Below are 22,217 nucleotides of genomic sequence, written 5' to 3'. Positions count from 1 at the left end.
CCCCACCTGGAGAGCAGGATGTGTGGAGACCATAAAGGCTATGTTAATATAGGCATTTTCACCTGCATGGACCTTCTAGTGCTGAGCTGCATACATGTGAATTTGATGTACAGCTAGCGCAAGGAGGATCAGGGAACCCCATAATACTATAGTATTATTTTTTTATTATACAAAAATTATACGAGTCACTTATGTTTCATATGGTACGTGTTAGACCCATTGCATGTGTATGTATGACATGAGTACAGGCTGAGGTATACAAATAATGTATGGCAAGCACCTTTAAAACTGTATATGATGCAAGAAATCAGCCTGGATTGCAACATTTACAGTTGTTCCATAGATAGTACAAGTAATATGGAATGTTGCTGCTCCCCCAGCCTTAATCTTTAAAGATGCTTTATCCATTTCAGTGACTTGCTAATTAAATCTTTGCAATCATACCTCTGCTGAGGAGCCGACATTGGCCTTAGGACCTGAAGTTGAGCTTAGACAGGCGTTAGTCTTGATATGATCAGATACTTTTTAATTTTTTTCCTCAGCTTATAGGGAGTTTGCTCCGGAAACCCCAAGCCTAACACCAGGTTTTGAGAAAGCAATCTCAATAATTTATTTAGAGGTTTACTAATGGGGCTGCAAGGAGGCACATAAAATCATGAGATCTTCAGGTAGCCCATCAAAGGCATGGTGACATTTTCCTGTATAATTAGAAAAGTGTCACTACTGTTTTAAGCAATCATTTGACAATACTGTTTCAAGTTTCATTCACCTCTCACTGTGATAACCTGCCTGGAGTTGAACCTGGTGTTCCTGTGTTGTCTGCATTACTGGTGATCTGTGCAAGCCATTAGTCTGGCTATAAAACCCCCTGCACTGCACTGACTCATAGTCCAACGTAGGTCTATTTCCTGATAGTTCCCGGGTGTGATTCCTGTCTGATCTTTCGTTCCTGACCTTTGCCTATTTGGACCTTTTGCTGTATCATTGCCTGAACTGACCCTTGCTTGTTTGACCATGCTTCTGGATTCCTATTCTGTACCGTGTTCCCAGCAAGTTAGACCATGGCCTTTTTATCCTGATTACGCTCCTGGCTCCTGATTCTGTACCACACTGTCTGACTTGTATTGATCTGGCCTGTTTATCCTGACGCTTCTGGTTCCTGATCCTGTACTGCACTGTCTGACTGGTACTGTCCCTGCCTGTTCCACGTCTGCATTATCTGTTCCCCGTTTCTCCTGTATACGTTACGGTTCCCTTGTCTGCCCAGAGCTTCCCCCTTGGTTCTCTCACGTTAATTCCTGGTGGCATCTGAGTAGCGGAGGGCTCCTCCCGAAGCCAAAGGAGGTTGCAATAGGCAGGCCAGGATTTGTGGCGAGGCCATAAAGCCCCGTGCCTAGGGCGGCAAAATATTAGGGGCAGCATGCCATCCAGCCGCTTCATGGGGAGCTGCGCGTCCCCAGTGCTCCGTCGCTTACACGTATGCATACTTATAAATACTATGATCTTTTTGTATTCAAAAATTAGGAAACCTTGGAATGGGGTTAAAAAGTAATATAGAATAATAATTTCTGTTCCAATAAATGTTATATGAATTATCCTGTTTTTATCTTTAACTTTTATTCTGCACTTTTGCAAGGTGTGATGGAGAACATTTCCCAGTTTTTTGAATGCAATAGGCATCTCATATTTACGTCTGCCCCTTTGCCTTCTATATGTTAGGACAGTATCGGAATATTTCTAACTGGGCTTAATGTGGCAAAAATGCTATAACATGCACAATGGGGTATGTACAGTACAGATACTGATACACTGTACAGTGAGCTCAGTTAGGCAAAAAGTCTGTAACAATAGCTACCAAAATCTGAGACAAACAAATTTGCACAGTGGTAGCCCCCCCCCCCTCATTGCCAGTCTGGGTATAATTTAGTGAGCATGTCAATTTACTTTACAAAGTTTGAAGATCAATTCAAGCTGCTATTGCCTGTAAAAGGGGATTGCTCCCATGGGACCTGAGAGACAATGTGCCTGAGACGGGTCTGTGAAAGAGGCAACCTTGTAGGGAAGCAGGTACAGGTTTGGGACCTGTTATCCAGAATGCTCAGGACTTCTATGGTGGTTAAGGCTGCTACCTTTTTTCTAGAGCAATAATAGTAGCAGGGAAAATATGCTGCTCAATGGGGCCAGGCGGGATTCATAATGTAAAAAGGGCAGAGTTGTGATATAAAGGGGGTGGATTTAGTGGAGATTGGATGACCCCGACCTTGGCTGGTATTTTACTACTTAAATGCCATCTAGGTGGATAGGATGGGTCCACATTATTAATGCAGCAGCAGTCCCTTGGTGCTAGAAAGAAACAGGTTAAGAATAGTGATGAGAGAAAATTTTCACCACGTTTCACGTAAAAATTCCGCCCATAGACTTTAATGCATTTTGGTGAATTTCCGCAGTTTACAATTGATTACAAAAGCAGCCCAGAATGTAATTATGCTCCAGATGTAAAAGTCACAAATTAACATAGTTTTCTTAGCTGAAGCTAATTAAAGTTTCCCTCAAAACTGGACGTGTGATTAATGTAGCCTATTAATGCACATGATTTATTGGCAAGTAGTCATGTTAGAATCTTTAAGTATATTGTTTCCAGCAAAATCATGTTTATTGTGAAACCAGTACATTTCTGACTGTACTCATAACAAAGCAGAATATTTTAGTATTTAGAATAACGTTTTATTTTTCTGGCCATAAATTCCCAGGAAAATTGGGCAGATTGGGCAGTTTTGGGCTAGGGCTCCACATGGGGCCAAATCAACCTGCTGAAATCTGCAGACTATTTCAGGCCTAACCACGAGTCATAGCTCCTTTTCACTTTAGTGCAAATCTGCCTGTTTGAGACATCAGAACAAATGAATGTAACAATGGTATTTGGCCAGTATGTGTCAAAATAGCCCACAGCCCACTATAAGGTTGGTTAGCATAAGGCCAAGGGAGTGGTTTACTAAAATCTGAAAATGTCTCATTATTTCCTAAAACCACTTCTACCAAACTCCCATCCACATTTTTACTGTATTTAGTAATAAATTAAGTAGAAAAAATACGAACCGTATGTTTTTTTTTTTTGGATTTGACACCTGAAAACTGACATTTTTCAGATTATCGTCCAAAAAACACAAATTATTCAGATTATTGTACAAAACCCAGTGCAGATCAGGATATCTTCCAAATGTAAATAGGACGTCTGCCATTGACTTCTACATGATTTCGGCAAGTTTGAGATGGAGTATTGTTTTTTTTCCCCTTTAAAACCAGAAAAAAATCAGACTATAGTAAATAACCCCGTTTCTTAACAACATCTTAACAGAATACGGGGCTCTCTAATTCCTCCAAGAGTTCAGGTGGACTTACATGATAGTATAGTAAGGGGGTTATTTATTAAAGTACAAATGCTAAATACTTGAAAAAGTAGATTTCTTTACTATAAAATCCACTTTTTAGTGGGGAAAAAAACTTGAATTTTTCGAGATTTATTATACCCCAAGGATGCAAAAAGTCAGAATCCAAAAATCCGCCATCTCAGACCTGCCGAGGTTGTACGGTAGAGGTCTCTATCCTATCTGGAAGTTTCTGTGCTGGAATTAGCATGAAAATCGGACTATTTGTCAAAAATCCCAAAAATTTGGACTTTTGGGGAAAAAGCCTGAATAAAACCAGATTTGGAAAAAACTAAGGTCAGATGAGGTAAAATCGTGGATTCTAGTTTGGTCAGACTTTTTAAATAAAATAATCAGAAAAAAATTGGATTTTCATAAATAACCCTCTAAGCATATCAATGATTTTTTTTTATGGGTCTGTAACATTGATATCAGCTAAAAGTGGGCCCTATATATTTATATCCACAGATATCGAAGGAAAAGCTCCGGCACTGATTACTGGCTTAAACCTCTCCAGTACAAAAGTAAAATCATTCACTTTATTTAAACATCGTATTAATCATACATAGCGTCTGAGGTCTGACGCGTTTCGTGATAGAACACTTCGTCAGAGACTCAGGTGAGGAGTCTCTGAGGAAATGGTGAGGAGGGAGGGGAAATGTGGGGAGAGCCGTGATATCTAGTAAGTGCTGAATGTAAAGTGAAAGTAATTTCTATTTCCTCTATGCCTAAAGCAAAAGTGTTCACTGTACATAATAAGTTATAATCTTGTACTCTACGTATAAGACAGTGATCCCCAATCAGTGGTTCGCACGCATCATGTTGCCCACAAACCTCTTGGCTATTGCTCGCAGTGGCCTCAAAGCAGGTGCTTATATTTTATTTTCTAGCTCAAAATCAAGCTTTAGTTGCATAAAAATTACATGTACTGCCAAATAGAGCTTCCTTTAAGCTGCCTGTCCACATAGGTGCTACTAAAAGCCAGTCAGAACCCATATCTGGCACCCCAGAACATTTTGCATGCTTGTGTTAGGGACTATACTTTTTCATTAGGAATATCAGCATGACAACATGATGCTAGTAAATTGTGAATGAGGTCCCTGTGAAAAATACAGCTTGATCCACTTTGTCTGGCCCAGGTACTGAAATCACTCAGTTCCAGTTCCTCAACTATGCGGATGTCCCTACAGCCACTATCCTAACCGCCCACCAACCCAACATTTATCAAACCAATGAAAAAACATGCATGTCGCATAAATACTATGCTTTAAAACATTTAAAAGTGCCTACGTCAGAGCTTGCCAGCTGCATGCCTCAAGCTGTTCGAGGGTTTATTATATCTGCTAAAGCACTCCACACATTTCTTGAAATCAGTTTAATATAACCCGACCGACCCTAGAATAACTGGCCCACTCTGAGTTGGCCAGCGCTGACCTAGGTAATAGCTGACTAAAAACTAAAATGCTTGTTTTCTCTACACTTTCCTGGCATGAAGAATTCATTAAAAATAACATGTAAATTTAAGGACTGCAGCGGCAGATAGAAACCGTCGGTAAGGAAAGTACACATAAATAATTCCTACAGTTTGTTATACATAGCATACCAGCAATATCCTACGACTTGAAGAAATAAGATTTAAACTTTGAGCTGACTAGTGATTAAATCATCTTCTGTAATGAAAAACAGGAAAATAAGTTTACAGTATTTTATCCAGGCTGATTATTTCCCCAAAGGCAGGGGATTTTAATTCATATTACATGGAACATAAAAAAGCACTTCAGCACTATGAAATATTGATATTTTCAGTTGGGTAGTGTTTTCCAATTTCTGCAAATTGAAATAGCAGGCAAATCATGTGTGACAAAACAGTGTATTTTATGATAAAGCATATATCTACTTAAGTGGATTTATTGAGTTTTTCTGGAAGAAATACAATCACTTTTATAGGTGTTGGTTCCCTTTGCCCTGCCGAGACATTGCAACATTTTTCTCTGTAGAATAGAGAAGGCTCATAAGGATGTCATATGTAGGCTATTCTGTAATTCGGAAGCAGCTGAATATTATGAATAATGGGTTGTAGAAGAATAAATAATGGATCCTAACAATGGCTGTCTGGGTCTCCTAGGGATAACCAGATAACCTGACAATCACCGTAGACCCATTCCCATAGGCCAGTCCAACCATAGGTCCTAAGAAATGTGTTTGCTCTGGGACTTGTTCCAACCAAGAGCAAACTTGAAAATACATATGGACACAAATTGCTTTTCTATCAGGATACTTACCTCCCTTAAAGAGATACTGACACCGGAAAATAATTTTTTTTATATATCTATCGTATTATTGTCTTTGTATACAATTTATAATTTTGCCTTTTCTTAGAACCAGCACTTCCAACATGTACTTTACAAATGACTTCCCCTGCTTGCACATCACTCCAGCCTTTTATAGTAGTCAGAACTCCCATCATCCACTGCAGCATTCCCTTTAACTTCCAGGAAGTGCTGCAGGCCTTTCTCTTAAAGGAGAACCAACCCCTTAATTATGAAAACCCCTACCCTACTTAAACCCCCCCTCCCTGCTCCCACTCCAGCCTAGCTGTTACCTTTGGTAAATGCCCCTTACGCTTTACTTGGCTCTCTTTGCAGATTCAGCACAGTGGAGCTCACAAGCGCCATCTTTAGGCTCTTCTGTAATCTTCGGGTCTTCTTACGGCTCTTCTGCAATTTACGTCATATTTGGCGCAGTTGTCAAAAACCCGAAGACTACTCCAACTGTGTCTGTGCCGATATGGCACTTACTTCCCGAAGAAGACCAAAGAGAAGAAGATGGCGCCTGTGAGCTACGCTGTGCTGAATCTGCAAAGAGAGGCAAGTAAAGTGTTAGGGGCATTTACCAAACAGCTAGGCTTGGGGGGAGCAGGGGGGGTCTATGTAGGATAGGGGGGTAGGGTTTTATAATTAATGGTTTGGTTCTCCTTTAAGAGGTGCAAACCACCACGCCCAGCTGGATCACTGGTATAGTAAACATTTTAACTTTAAAGCTACACTTGCCATTAAGCTGTATTTTAAAATCCTTCACAACAATATACCTAACACAAATGCATTACATTTCCTATACATATATGTACACTGTAGCATTTACCTTACACATTAAAATGTAACACAAAATACAAGTAAGGGTTTTAACACAAACTAGCTAATTACATACATGGTTCACAGGTGCTGACAGATTCAGACTAAAGAAAACTGAATTAGGTGGCCAACCTAATACAGAAGAGGAAAAGTAACAGAAAGGAATTATACCATTCACCCAACATAGGTCTGTCAGTCCAAGTGAATGCTTGCATTAAAACCAGTGTAAAGGTGGCCCAACACGGGTAGATATCGGTCGTTTAGACCAATTTGACAGCTTATCTGCCCGTGTATGGGGGCTTCCGACGGGTCTTCCCGATCGATATCTGGCCACGATATCGATAGGGAAGGTTTGATTTTTACCCGACCGACGCATTGGAGCCCCTTGGCGTATCGTAATCCGATCCAACCATACGGCTGAATGTTCAGATTACCCCCGATATAGCCCTGACATTAGTGGCATATCGGGGAAAGATCCGCTCTGTTGGCGATGTCGCCAAACGAGCGGATCTTGGAGTCTATGGCCACCTTAACAGATTTTAGTAAACATTACAAACAGAATGAAGCAGTACCAGTCACATCTCCACAAACAGCAATGCTTGTATTAAGCCCTAAATGAGAAATCAAGGAACGACTTCAAAGAGCTGTAGGACTTCACGGACGATTTCCATGCGACCGAAATAAGCTAAGTAATGGAAATGTTGGATGAAGTTGCATTGTTGATCCGACGCAACACGACTGTTGGATGCAGACGCAGCGTGCAGCATCTGCATCCGACAGTCATGTCGCGTTGGATCAATGCTGCAACACCATCTGATAATGCATTAATTTACCTTATTTCTGTTGCATCCGATTTGACACCTGCGTCTTTGTGCATCGCGTCGGATCGCTCCAAAATCGTCCGTGGAGTTCCTCCCTCAAGCAATGTGTGAACTGTGACAGGACACCAACGCCCAAGGCTGCTTCCTTAACAATATCCATTTGGGCACTTGACAAAGGGTATAGGGCACAAATAAGAATAAAAATTTCCATTTTGCAATGTAATATTCTTCCTTAAACTGTTATTACATTGTGAATTGTAATTCCCCATTGTGAATTTCAACTGTGCGAATATTTTCCATTATGGACATTTATTATATTCCCCCATTTGTGTTTTACCCAATGAAAGGTTTGGTTCCATAGCCATGCCTTTACTTTTCATTTTCTTTTACTGGAAACATGAGTTTGGTAGGGATCAGTGGTACAGATGGCCCAGGTACTAAAGACCAGGACCCCGGTACCACCATGTAAGTATAAAATTACAAGTAATTAGCGAATAATGCATTTTACCATGATTCCAAGCTTGGAACAGTTTCTTATTGATAACTACTGATCTCTTATTTCATCTATGGGGTATCAGTTGTTCATCATTTCTCTCTTCTCAATGGCATAATAGTTTCCAGGCTTGCAAGCATATGTCTTCCTTATTTTATGAACATCTTAACTTTTGCTTGAACCTACCATAGCACAGTGCGCAGTTGTTCCCAGTGAGTGACAAACGCCAAACGTCTGCCGTATTTCATCACAAACGAAGTTATTAAATCTGCCGCATTTCTCGAGTCTTTTAGTTAAATGAATTCTGCTGGGTATTCACTCTGCTATGTCTATATAAAACTCAGTACTTTTTCCTGACAGTAATCTCTTCTTTTCAAATGCATGCCTTTCTCTGAATATAAATCACTTGACAATCTACGATTTTTTCATCTAGCACCCAGTCCCATTGGCTCTGCCCGCCTATCTGTAATGTAATATCAGTGACACTAGGAATAACTGATGTTATGCTCGTCTTGGAATCATTTCACTCACAGTGTATATATATGTATTTAAAAGGATTACCAAGTACGAGCTTCAGACATTTCTGTGCTCTCTGGCAAAACTCGGTAGACATTCATTAAGAGGAGGCGTGTCTATTTCCTGCATGGGTTTCAAGCCATAGCCTCGGTGTATAAGTGAGAAGGCAAAATGTAATAAGTCTTTACAGTTCGGAGCTTTTAAGAATTCACATGTTGAGAGGTACAGTATGTAACAGTCACCTATCTTGCCCATATAGATGAAAGAAAGTCAACTAAAAGGAGTTATCCTTCCAACTTCTTCCAATGTTCTCCATTATTTTCCTATTTGAAATAAGTATAAGTATAAATAATTGTAAGTTCACTGGGTTCCTTTTCCTGCATTTCACACTTAGGTGCAGTCAGGGACAGAGATGCCACCAAAAAACTGTACACATAATACTTGTGTCTAATTTTTCTCATTCAACCGGCTCAAATCTTCTTCACGTTCAAGACTTCCTTTACCTTGAGTCTACAGACACTTTGAATATTGGTTTTATTGAATCACATGAAGTTGGTAGGCAAGTACAGGTATGGGACCTGTTATCCAGAATGTTTAGAACCTGGGCTTTCTGGACAATATGTCTTTCAACAATGTGGAGTACAAAAGCCTGCTAAAAAATCAAACAAACATTAATTAAACTCAATAAGCTGGTTTTGCCTTCAGTAAGGATTAATTATCTCTCAGTTGGGATCAAGTACAGGTATGGTATCCGTTATCCAGAAACCCGTTATCCAGAAAGCTCCGAATTATGGAAGGACAGTCTCCCATAGACTTCATTTTATTCAAATAATCCAAATTTTTTATAAACGATTTCCTTTTGCTCTGTAATAATAAAACAGTACCTTGTACTTGATCCCAACTTAGATATAAGTATTCATTATTGGAAGCAAAACCACCTTATTGGGTATGAAGATCCAAATTACGGAAAGATCTGTTATCTGGAAAACCCAAGGTCTCCAGCACTCTGATAACAGGTCCCGTACCTGTACAAGGAACATGTACGGTTTTATTATTAGAGGAAAATTAGGTCTATAGGAGATGGCCTTTCTATAATTGTATCTAGCTCAGTGTTTTGCACCTGATGAAGATGGATTCCGTTATTCTGATAAAGCAAACTGCATTGTGGGTAAATAACAAGGAAAACTTTGCATTTCTTTAGTAAATGAGCCTTTATGTAATCTTGTAGTCCTCTCAAGGTTATACACTCTCATTTCTACTGTAGGATTTCATTCATCATTAAAAACACCTTGCGCTGTTATACACAGGACACAAAAAAGACTAGTTATTTATAAACGGGAACGCAGTGTTGCATTTCTTTATTCAAAGTATGCCCTATTTTGTGTGTATATTTATGTATGTCGCTGTGACGACTGCATCCATGACAACACTCTGATCAGTTATAATAATAGATATAAAGATGGCCACTGACCCATTCGCTACCTGGGCCAAGCAGCAGGTTATGTCGCAGCACATCTTAATGACCAATATAGCACTGATCTCACTGATTGTAATCACTGACCACTATTATATCGTGAGTAAAGGTGGCCATAGATGCACCAATATTATTTTTACGAAAGATATTCAGTGTGTGTGAGGTGGGAGACAAGGCGACTGATATCGGTAAAAAGCGTGGGATTTTAGCCTACTCGATCGGACAGGACTGAAAATCTTGATTGAAGGGGCCCGAACATCATAACATTAACACTGAATAGTCATATAGAGCTAAAGAATTATTTTTGTTTTTACTTGTGTAGGGATGTGAAAATCTTAGACACCCTTACACTTTACAGACAGGCACATCCCTAGTAATATGGACACCTCAGTGGGTCCTTATGGGGACCTTGTGCTTATGTAACCCCTGCAGTTCACACAGTATACACCAGATGGCACTGTGCCAGAGTATAAAAGGTTTAGGAACCATGTGCTCTGGGTCCATTGCGTTAGCCCAACCAAGCAGGCTAGAAGGGAATGGGTAGTGCTGACCCTAGGCGCCTTGGCCCTAGTAATTAGACAGCTATACTCGTTTTATAGATCGCTCTAGGAGTGATAGAGAGGTTAATTAGTTGAGCAGCTCAAGGCTCCGCCGAGGAGATTAGAGGGATTAAGATCCCAGGGTATTACTGACACAGAGTAAGGAACTAAGTGTTGAGATAGGGATGTCAGGAGTTCCCCTAGTCTGCCACTGGAAGATATCCTGAAAACTGGGCAATCCCATCACATGCTGTCAACTTACTCTCTGCTGTATATTCCCTAGCCTGTGGGGATTCAGCCTATACGTGCTGTGAGTATATGCTTCCTTTATTCTGCTGAGTATGTTCTATACTCCATTGTGGATCAATTTGCTAAATGATCTACAGTATGTGCTATTGTTAAATAAATACTGTTCTTTGGTCAACTGTTAAAGAACTACTGGCTCCCATCATTGTGCTATTGCACCAGGTTATAGTTACACTACACCCTTGCCTCCACCCCGTTGCGAGGGCTTACCCCTGAGAAAGAGAGCTCATCGGTGGTCTCAGCCCACCAAGGAAAGTAGCTTAAACTGCCCTAGCACAAGTCAGTTTACTATAGCGCTACACTTGCATATCTTAAAATTCAGCTTTAAACGTTAGTACGACCAATGGAAGTGGGAAAGATCATAATTATAGCATGTATGGCCACCTTAAGCCAGCTCATGCACCTAAACCAAAAGACAAAAGCATTCCATAATAAATTATTGTTATACAAATGCTGACAGGGCCGTGGCACAGATATCGTGTACAACCCAGACGGCCATATTGTAGCAAGTAATAAAGCAGAAGTGTTTATAATGCTCTGAAGGGAGCAATCAAGGCAAGGGTGGTGCTGCAAATGTACCCTCCAATCACAGGCTGATTGGAGGGAAGACTGCAACTGTCAGTCTGTAAAGCAGAACTAAACCCTAAAAATGAATATGGTTAAAAATGCCATATTTTATATAATTAACTTATTGCATCAGCCTAAAGTTTTAGCTTCTCAACAGCAGCAATGATCCAAGATCACAGGGGGTCACCATGTTGAAAAAAGTGTCTGTGACACTCACATGCTCAGTGGGCTCTGAGCAGCTGTTGAGAAGCTAAGCTTAGGGGTCGTCACTAATTATCCAGCAAAAAATGAGGTTTGTCTGTAATATAAACTGATGCTACAGGGAAGATTATTAAATTCTGATGCTAGTTGCACTGGTTTCTGTGCTGCCATGTAGTAATTATCTGTATTAATATCGAAGTCGAAGGATTTTGCGCTATTCCTACGATCGAACGATTAATCCTTCGAATCAAACGATTAGGATATTCCTTCGATCAGAAAATTGTTATGAAGCCTATGGGACCTTCCCTATAGGCTAACATTGGCCTCGGTAGGTTTTAGGTGGCGAACTAGGGGGTCGAAGAATTTTTTAAAGAGACAGTACTTCGACTATTGAATGGTTGAATAGTTGAACGATTTTTAGTTCGAATCGTTCAATTCGAAGTCGAAGGTCGTAGTCGAAGGACGAAGTAGCCCATTCAATGGTCGAAGTAGCCAAAAAAAACATTCGAAATTCTAACTATTTTTCCTCTATTCCTTCACTTGAACTAAGTAAATGGGCTTCACTTGAACTAAGTAAGTGACAGCAGCACAGAGCATGTGCAGTGAATCAGCAGAAAATGAAGATGGGGAGCTATAGCTGTATCTTTGGGAGCAGAGATATTTAATGCTAACGGGTTGTAGTCGCCTTGGGCTGGTAAAGATGAGCAAAACATAATGTACACCATTTCTAGCCAACTTCTTTAGTTAAGCTTTAGTTCTCCTTTAAATCAGCATTATGAAAAAAAATTATTTGTAGAGAATGGATATATTTCTAAAGCATTTAAGTCCCTTTTAATCATTTTTGAAGCAAGTCAGAATATTTACAATGAAGAAATGGGCAGCAGCTAAGAGTGCAACTTGCCAGTGTGGATTTAAAGTACAAAAGCCAATGCCAGAATTTAAATGGTGTTGAAATGGTTGTAGCTATAACTTCCACTGTGAAGGGCTGCTGTTCATGGGAGGTAATATAACAGTCCTTAGACTGAAGAAATCTAAATTGGTAAACATTTCACTTATGCTTTAACCAACATTTTTATTCCCATACAATCTTTCTATTCACATGTAAATATGTATGTAAAGTTCGCAGCCATGTTATTTTATTTGCAGCCTGCTTCATACAATGCCCTAAGTTTATTTAGATATATAAAAAATATCTATAAAATATAATGCATTCCAGAAGCATGTGTAAATGATTATAAATATCCTCACTGTTATGGTTTGGGGCAGTTTGAGGGATGATGAGATGCGTAGAGCAATGACACCATCACAGATTACCAATGCATGGTCTAGACTGCTTCAAGCACAGATTTCTTACCGTTCTGATGGACCATTCCAATAACCCAGACCTCAGCCTCCTCCCCAGCATGCAGGCTTTATAAGGACCCTCTGTGAGCTACAGGTAAATCAAGAAGCACAGCTGGATATACCATGGTTACTCTATTTCTCTGAGAGAACAGAACCAAAGGAATTCAGTTTTCTGTCTGAATTTAATACCAATAAATGTCAATGACTTCTTTTTTATTATCAGTTATTTATATAGTGCTGACATCAGTCCTGCACCAGTGGAGTTTACAGGCTAAGGTCCCTATCACATTCACACACATTCGGGTCAATTTCATCAAATGCCAATTAAGCTGCCTGTATGTTTTTGTGAGGGATGAATACCACGTAGAAACACAGGGAGAAATTAAAAACTCTTTTGCAGATAGTACCCAGGGGGGTCCTTTCAAGCTCAGGACCCCAGTGCTGAAAGGTGCTAAGCATCATGCTATACAAAATGCACTGGTTGTCAGGATTGCAACCACTGTAATTAATAGAATAATTTTTGAGACATTTTTAAATAGTTGCCTACAAATGTGAACAATAAGCTTCTATAGGGTAAGGCACAGCGCAACAACATATCAGTCTGAACCTTCCAATGTTACCTGCTAGTCACTGATTAGATACAGACTGTTGTGATGTTGTGGTTAGTAGGGATGCACCGAATCCAGGATTCGGTTCGGGATACGGCAAGGATTCAGCCTTTTTCAGCAGGATTAGGCCGAATCCTTCTGCCCAGCCGAACCGAATCCTAATTAACATATGCAAATTAGGGTTGGGAGGGAAATTGCGTGACTTTTTGTCACAAAACAAGGAACTAAAAAATGTTTTCCCCTTCCTACCCCTAATTTGCATATACAAATTAGGATTCGGTTCAGTATTCAGCCGAATCTCTCGCAAAGGATTCGGGGGTTCGGCCGAATCCAAAATAGTGGATTCGGTGCATTCCTAGCGGTTAGTACCTTGTGATTACTCTTGGAAGTGTGTACCCAATCAAAATGAGGATATCACTAGAGACATTGCCAGCTGATTGCCACCTCCCACAGCGAATCCCACATGTATGTCACATGTCATCGCATTCAATTGACAGTAAATACCCCCCACCCCCATATGACATCTACCAAAGGCTAATTCACATTTCTTTGTGTTTATTTATTGTGTTTATGGATAAAACAATGTAGGCATGATTCACAGATACACAGTTCACAACCAATTCTAAATTCCGCCCTTCCCATGACACCGTTATAAACAAAGAACATAGTGGATCAATGTGCCGCCTTCAATTGCTCAATAGGATTATTGGCATTATTAAATAGAGTACATCCACAATGTCAGGCAGAGACAAAGCCCTGCAGCAGGCTGTCACTACTCTGCCTCAATGTCTTCTTACATTTAGCTAGACATGACAACTACAAATGGCTAAGGTTAAGGAAAGTGTACAGTACGGCAGATCGCAAAGAAGTATTTTGGAATTAGATTTTTAAATTTGTTCAAATCATTCAAAGACCATGATGAGTTTACATGCTCAGAGTGATTCTTTGATAGTGCTGTAGGTCCCCTTTAATTCTTCTGCCATGCATTATGTATCAGTGTACTTTGAAATAATAATACATTTTTTGTTGACATTGTGGAAAAAATAATCCACGAATCAATGATTCTCTGTACAGGTATGGGATTGGTTATCCAGAATGCTCTGGACCTGAGGTTTTCCGGATAACACGTTTTTCCTTAAAGGAAAACTATACCACCAAAATTAACACTAAAGCAACAGATAGTTGATATCAAATTAAGTGGCATATTAAATAATGTTACCAAACTGGTATATATACTGTATATGTAAGTAAATATTGAACTTTTACATCTCTTGCCTTGAACCAGCATTTCATGATGGTCTCTGTTCTGCCTCAGAAATCACCTGACCAGAAATTCTGCAGCTAAAAGTGTGGAAGCTAAAGACAGAACTTTGCTAATTAATTGGCTCATGTGACCTAACATGTTGGTTGGTTTGTTTTGTTTGTGTGCACCGTGAATTCTAGGATCCCAGGGGATGGCCCTTATTTTTTTAAATGGAAATTTTCCATTTATAAGTGGCACATACTACTAAAAAAGTATATTAATATGAAAATGGTTTATTGACATGAAGCAGGGTTTTACATATGAGCTGTTTCTTGCAATATAATTTTTATAGAGACCTACATTGTTCAGGGGGTATAGTTCACCTTTAATTTGGATCTTCATTCCTTAAGTCTACTAGTTTTCTCTGTTTTCACCCTTATATAAATATGCCCCTAACAATGCTATACAAAACAATAGGTGTAAAAAGGGAAAAGAAAAGAAAGCAACAACTGGGTCTTTTGTTGTTTTTGTATTTCTTTTCCCTTTTTACACTAATTAACTTGAACCCAATACGCACAGACAATATTAGGTTGCCATTATCTCTGGCAGGTATCTACTTGGAGGTAGCACCATCAGTGGCAAGTTAGAAACAGGTGTACAGTTCCCTCTTTTTTTAATAATATATAAAAGAATAGAAAGCTTTGATATTCCCCCGTGGGTAATGACAACAAGCTCTACTTTTACCCTTTCAAGGAGAAGGAAAGTTGTCTTGCACTTGGGGGTGCCAAATGTTAGGCACCCCAAGTGATTGTATTTACTTACCTGAAACCCCAGGCCGGTGCTGCTATTAGCAGAAAACTGCACCTGCGTGGTGCTCACTGGTATAACCCCGGGCCGGTGCAGTTTTCTGCTGATAGGAGCACCGGCCTGGGGTTTCAGGTAAGTAAATACAATCACTCGGGGTGCCTAACATTTGGCACCCCCAAGTGCAAGATGACTTTCCTTCTCTTTTAATAAATGTATAAATATCTATTTATATCAATTTCATTGATCCTATTCCTTTAATGAAGAAGTACTTATTACGTCTGTTGGAAGGCCAAGTCCGTGTATTTTTCCCCTGTCCTATGTTTCATTTCCTTTCAGTTTTCCCACTTCCATTAGTGCCCCTTTTTTGCTAGTCGGCTATACAGCCTGCCGGTATCTGATCTCACTGCCTGACTGCATAACTTGCTGACTGCCACTTCCTCTGGAATAATTCAGCATCATTTAATTTCTCTTTGTAGATGCTAAATTGCCATCTGCTCTGTGTTTGCCATTAGGATTTCTCCATTCTGTGAACATGATTGTATACTTCCACGCCTTGTAGATGATAAACTTGGCTGTAGCAAGCAATGCCAGTCAACAGCATCAAGGGCAAATAAGGTCTTGACCTGTATTAAAAGGGGCATAGAATCACGGGAGGAGGGGGTCATTCTTCCACTGTATAGAGCACTTGTAAGGCCCCTTCTAGAATATGCCGTTCCGTTTTGGTCTCCATCACAGGACACTATTGTATTAGAGAGGGTACAGAGAAGGGCAACTAAGCTGGTAAAATGTATGGAAAATCTTAGCTATGAGGAAAGACTGGCCAAATTAGGGATGTTCACGCTGGAGAAGAGGCGCTTAAGGGGAGATATGATAACTATGTATAAATATATAAGGGAATCATATAATAATCTCTCTAATGCTTTATTTGTCAGTAGGTCTTTCCAGCTGACACAAGGTCACCCATTCCGATTAGAAGAAAAGAGGTTCCGCCTAAATATTCGGAAGGGGTTTTTTACAGTGAGAGCCGTGAAGATGTGGAATTCTCTCCCCAAATCAGTTGTACAGGCTGATACATTAGATAGATTTAAGAAGGGGTTGGGTGACTTTTTAACAAGTGAGGGAATACAGGGTTATAGGAGATAGCTCATAGTACAAGTTGATCCAGGGACTAGTCCCATTGCCATTTTGAAGTCAGGAAGGAATTTTTCCCCCTCTGAGGCAAATTGGAGAGGCGTCAGATGGGTTTTTTTGCCTTCCTCTGGATCAACTAGCAGTTAGGCAGATTAAAAAAAACCTAAAAGGCTGAACTTGATGGTTGTGTGTCTTTTTTCAACCTTACTTACTATGTTACTATGTTATTGGAATTTGAGAACTGTGACTTCCATTAATGAAGTATTAGTTCTGTGCAAGTTGCAAATGGAAAGCGATTTCTTCTTATATATATTGCCATCTGTGCAATTCATTTTAATATTGTAAGAACACTCATATCTTTGGCATATCAGAATCCAGAGTCACTGAGGAAAGGGGCAAATTCTAAGCAGCTTTTCAATTGGTCTTCATTATTTATTTTCATAGTTTTTTTAATGATATGCCCTTTTCTTTTGACTCTTTCCAGCTTTCAAATGGGGTCATTGATCCCTTCTTAAAAAAACAAATGCTCTGTAAGGTTACAACAAATGTATTATTATTTATACTTTTTATTACTCATCTTTCTATTCAGGCCTCTCCTATTCATATTCCAGTCTCTTATTCAACTCATGCATGGTTGCTAGGTGTTGGACCCTAGCAACCAAACTGCTGAAATTGCGAAACTGTTGAATAAAACGCTAACTAATTCAAAATCCACAAACAATAATAAACCAATGAAAACCAATTGCAAATTGTCTGAGAATATCACTCTCTACATCATACTAAGGGTACAATTACATGGACGATTTCCCTGCGATTGTGACGGACCCGACGCGTTGTGCCAAAACGCAGGTGTCAAGTCAGAGGCGACGGAAAACAAGGTAAAAAAATACAAATGTTGGATGGTGTTGAAGAGTTCATCCGACGTGACACGATTGTTGGATGCAGACGCAGCATGCAGCGTCTGCATCCAACAGTTGTGTCGCGTAACACGAATGCTTCGACACCATCGACTTTGCTGTTGCTTACCTTGTTTTCCGTCGCATCCGACTTGATGCCTGCGTTTTGGACCATTGTGTCGGATCCAGCACAATCACAGGGAAATCGTCCAGGTATTTGTACCCTAAAAGTTAACTCAAAGTTGAACAACCACTTTAAAGCACTATTTAGGAACTTTGCACTACCCTGAGTTCTATTCCTCTGTACAATTCCAGCAGTCTATACATTATTATATGTATAAATATAGATTGCTTTCCAGCATTAGATGGCCTGGCTGCCAGGCTTTATTCTGTTTCAGCAAACCCTGCCAGGTGCTTCTGTTTAGTAATCACAAGACATACATTTCGGTGAAAAACCTAATGGAATTTGATTGAAGTAAAGCTCAGCCAGTACTAGTCCTTGTTACAAAGTCATTAATTATCTTTGCACAGCAGAGAAGAAGGGAATAAATCAAAGTTTACATCTAGAACTCACGGTACTAAATGGAACAGTTTGTTACAGTGCAAGAGGTCTGTGTACGTAAACACTGCACTGCATGTACAAGCAAGGGGGCAGAGAGACACATGCATCCACTATTCACTGATCCTGACCTATTAAACACAAACACAGAGCTTATATCACTGATCCAGCCCTATATGTAACAAACAGACACAAACAGAGAGCTAATGTTGCAAAATCTATATATACAGTCTGTTTCTAGTTTGATTTATAATAGTTTCATTACTTACTGGAAACAAGTGTGTATTATTAAAAACAGTCAAGTGTATTTTCTGGCACTGGGGTGACTGACCGTCTATGAAAGCAACAGTCTTGCCTTGCTTTATGGCAGGGAGTCAACACGTAATTCAGGGAGTCAGTCAACACGTAATCCAATGCACAAAAGTCTCACTCAAGATTCAACAACTCCCTGTACCTGTCAGCTGCTGGGCTCTGCACACTTTGCTTGTAAGCATGGCTGTGCAACTCCCTGCACCTACGTTTAAGCAAAGCATTTTCTGCTTCCATGGTAAGAGCCAATACTGGTCTTGCTGGATATATTGCCATCACAACCCAAGTGCTGTTACCAAATGGGACATTACACATACAGTATGTCCCCGGGAAAAAACATGGCACAAAAATTGGAGTCACTGGATTCAACAACTCCCTGTACCTGTCAGCTGCTGGGCTCTGCACACTTTGCTTGTAAGCATGGCTGTGCAACTCCCTGCACCTACGTTTAAAAAAAGCATTTTCTGCTTCTGTGGTAAGAGCCAATACTGGTCTTGCTGGATATATTGCCATCGCAACCCAAGTGCTGTTACCAAAGGTGACATTACACATACAGTATGTCCCCGGGAAAAAACATGGCACAAAAACTGGAGTCACTGGAGACTTCATGAGATTATAGTTAATGCCATCAGTGTCGGACTGGCCCACCGGGATACCAGGAAAATTCCTGGTGGGCCCAGGTGTCAGTGGGCCCTCATGCTGCTAAACATTTGGCCTATTTCATGGCCATTCCCTATTTCTATGAAAACAAAGTGGCTAAATAGGTGGAATAATAGATTATCCTATGTAAAAAAAAGAGACCAGGAGAATGGAGGTTGAGTGAGGAGAGGAATAAAATAGTACTAAGAGTGGGCCCCTGGTCTAAAAACTAAGGTTTTAAAAACTAAGGTTCTAAGGTATTTTTGGTGGGCCCATAGTGTCCCATTCCGACACTGAATGCCCTGCACTGCATGTGGCACAATCCTGCCCATGTTCCATAGCAATGGAGATCTCTTGCAGTTACTAATAGCGCAGCCACCAGGCTCTGATTCCACCTGTGCCCCTTGTGTGTGTGAGCATATCACCAGGAGACAAGCAGTAATACATTTGTTCCTACACAAACTGTGCACATAGATTTGCACAGACCTCCTGGTAAACGTCACTAATAGCAATGCAGAGTCGGACTGGGATGCCTGGGGCCCACCAGAAAACCTTTGGCTTCTTCCTGCTTTGACCGGTGTTTTTGGCGCATGCACAGTAGGAGCATTTCACCGGTACAGATCTACTGCGCATGCGCCAAAAGTGACGAAATGAAATCGGAAAACTTTGTGACTTTTGGCGCATGCGCAGTAGGTCCATACCAGTGAAATGCTCCTACTGTGCATGAGCCAAAAACGCCGGTCAAAGCAGGAAGAAGACCGCTTGGTAGAAGATGGCGCCTGTGAACTCCTTGGACAGGACCTGCGTAGAGGGGTGAGTAACAAGTTAGGGGCATTTGCCCAGCGGGACAGGTAGGCCAGGGGGGAGGAGGGGCAACACAGGGGAGGGAGGGTTTTTGCACCCAGGGAATTTCCTTCTCCTGTAAATAAATATAAGTATTAAAATTAAATACAAGGACCCAGAATGCCTAGTGAGTTTGTGCGGGTGGCAGTCTCACACACACACACACACACAGGATCATCAAGTTGCAGTTGGAGAATCAGCGCAAGTGACAGCGCGCTACCACGTTCAGCCGCTAGAGGCGCTGCAGGAACTGTGGGAATAGACGCTGCTCGGCGGGGCGCTGCTGCCTCTCACCATGGCAACACACGGGACGCTTCGGAGTGAGCATTTGCCTGACGCACGCAGGAGCCCGTTGCGCCAGGAAACTGATGCCCCGCCCTCTATACTTTACCACAGCACCTTGCCCCTCACTCCCAGGAATTCCTGTATACAACAACACATGATGCTGGGGTCCGTGCCAAACCCCTAGTAAACCCCTAATAATGAGATGGTACGTGCCCGCTGAGTATGGGAGAGAGTGTGGCAGCCGCAGCTCCTCTCTGGCTCGTGCCAATCACTGGTTCCCCGTGGGGCCGCCACTCAGTCCCCCCAGTATCCCGTTCCCCTCAGAGAATATAAAGGAATGTGACTCCCACTGCCAGTCAGACCCTCGATAAAGCCCGAGCAGACACTGGCGCAGACTCACAGCTGCCAATCCCATAAGAGAAACCCGCGCCACGCCAGGCACCGATCGCTCTTTCCTCGCCCGACATCAGTCTGTCTGTGTTCGCCCGAGCCGCAGCGCCTCACCTCAAAGAGAGGTCCGATCTTGTTCTTTTCCAGGTATGCCTGGATCCGGCTTTGCTGCTGCTGCTGAGCCGCCATGGTGGAGCTGGAACGCCGGAGTCCGGATACGAGGGGTCCCTAAACGGCTTTGCGGAGAAGCGGCTCCCAAGTTGCCGGGGGAACGAGGCAGACGCCTGTCAGTCACATGGATGTGCGGGGAGATGCGGATCAGCCGGAATGTGCGGACTGTACGGCTCCTCTCCCGCCTCTCCCTTATTGGAGCGAGTCCCTGGTTACAGCAACAACAGGACGAGCCCCGGACAACTTGCGCTCTCGGGCAGCTCCTTCCAACTTCCAGCGCCACCGCCTTCATTGGCGCTCACTGTAACGCGCTCATTGGCTAGTCGATGGGGTCGGCGATGTGGCCGTATTATTATTATTATTAGAGGGAAAGCCCTAGTGGTGTCAGTGCACCTGCCATTCCCGCTCCTTGTACAGTGGCACCACCGGGGCTTTTATACCTGATCCTTTTATACCTGCTCCACCTCTCACACTGGGGCTTTTAAACCTGCTCCTTTTATACCTGCTCCATGTCTCACAATGGGGCTTTATATCTGCTCCACTTCTCACACTGGGGATTTTATACCTGCTCCATGTCTCACAATGGGGCTTTATATCTGCTCCACTTCTCACACTGGGGCTTTTATACCTGCTCCACTTCTCACACTGGGGCTTTTATACCTGCTCCACGTCTTATACTGGGGCTTTTATACCTGATCCACGTCTCACACTGGGGATTTTATACCTGCTCCACTTCTCACACTGAGGCTTTTATACCTGATCCACGTCTGATACCGGGTCTTTTATACCTGCTCCACGTCTCACACTGGGGCTTTTATACCTGCTCCACATGTCACACTGGGCTGGCCACAGCCTGCCACTTATTACTTCCCAGATCCTGCCACTTATATCTTCCCCTCTCCATACATTCTGTGCCCAGACAGGCTTGGGGGTGCAGATAAGGCTACTGCAATTATAGAATTTTAGTCATACAGCAGCCCACTATAACATCTATTTACCCAAAAGGAAAAAACTGAAACATATATTAACTGTTACATAGTGTAAATATGGCAATGGTGAGGCCCATAGGCTGTGAGATCCAATTGTACAATCTGAGAGTAAAGGTGGCCTTAAATGTTACAATTCCAAGAAAGATCGTTCCTTTCAACACACACGTGTAGAGCTGAATCATCAGATATAAAGGTAGAAACAATAGAATTCTGTCTGTATCTGACAATTCACCACTAACAATGGCTGATGTTTCGGTACCTTCAAAGGCGCCAAATCAAAATTTTCTGGCTGGCCCGATCAACATATCCAAGTCTTCCACCGGTATCAGTCAGCTCGTCTCCCACCATACACACACCGAATATCGTACGAAAATCTGTTTCATAAAATATTATCGGTGTGTCTATGGCCACCTTAACCAGATCTGCTAGTTGGGCCACATTCTCGGAGGCTGTAATAGCAAATACATCTCTACAGTTGCAGATGTTTGGGTTCCAAGCAATAATCCATCTCGTCTCTCTGAACAAACCAC

General features: G+C 41.5%; 1 protein-coding gene across 4 annotated transcripts in view; it reads right to left on the bottom strand.

The window, feature by feature from the left end:
- c8orf34.S (chromosome 8 open reading frame 34 S homeolog) overlaps positions 1–21,187 on the bottom strand; it is a 125,641-nt gene extending 104,454 nt beyond the window's left edge. The window contains exons 1-2 of one of the 4 annotated variants that reach the window (XM_018223779.2): positions 20,642–20,727; positions 7,390–7,544 (exon numbers count right to left, since the gene is read on the bottom strand). Coding sequence is in view for 3 of the 4 variants with exons in the window: in XM_018223776.2 (XP_018079265.1) it covers positions 20,642–20,716 (75 nt within the window). In the remaining variant the exon portion in view is untranslated. Of the gene's footprint in view, positions 1–7,389; positions 7,545–20,641 lie in introns of all 4 variants that reach the window. The other 3 variants (XM_018223776.2, XM_018223774.2, XM_018223775.2) reach the window with 3 other exon arrangements.
- Between the last annotated feature and the right edge of the window lie 1,030 nt (positions 21,188–22,217).

This window comes from Xenopus laevis, chromosome 6S (genome assembly GCF_017654675.1).
Source record: "Xenopus laevis strain J_2021 chromosome 6S, Xenopus_laevis_v10.1, whole genome shotgun sequence".
In the NCBI taxonomy this organism is placed as follows: Eukaryota; Metazoa; Chordata; class Amphibia; order Anura; family Pipidae; genus Xenopus; species Xenopus laevis.
This window is presented reverse-complemented; position numbering and strand designations above follow the sequence as displayed.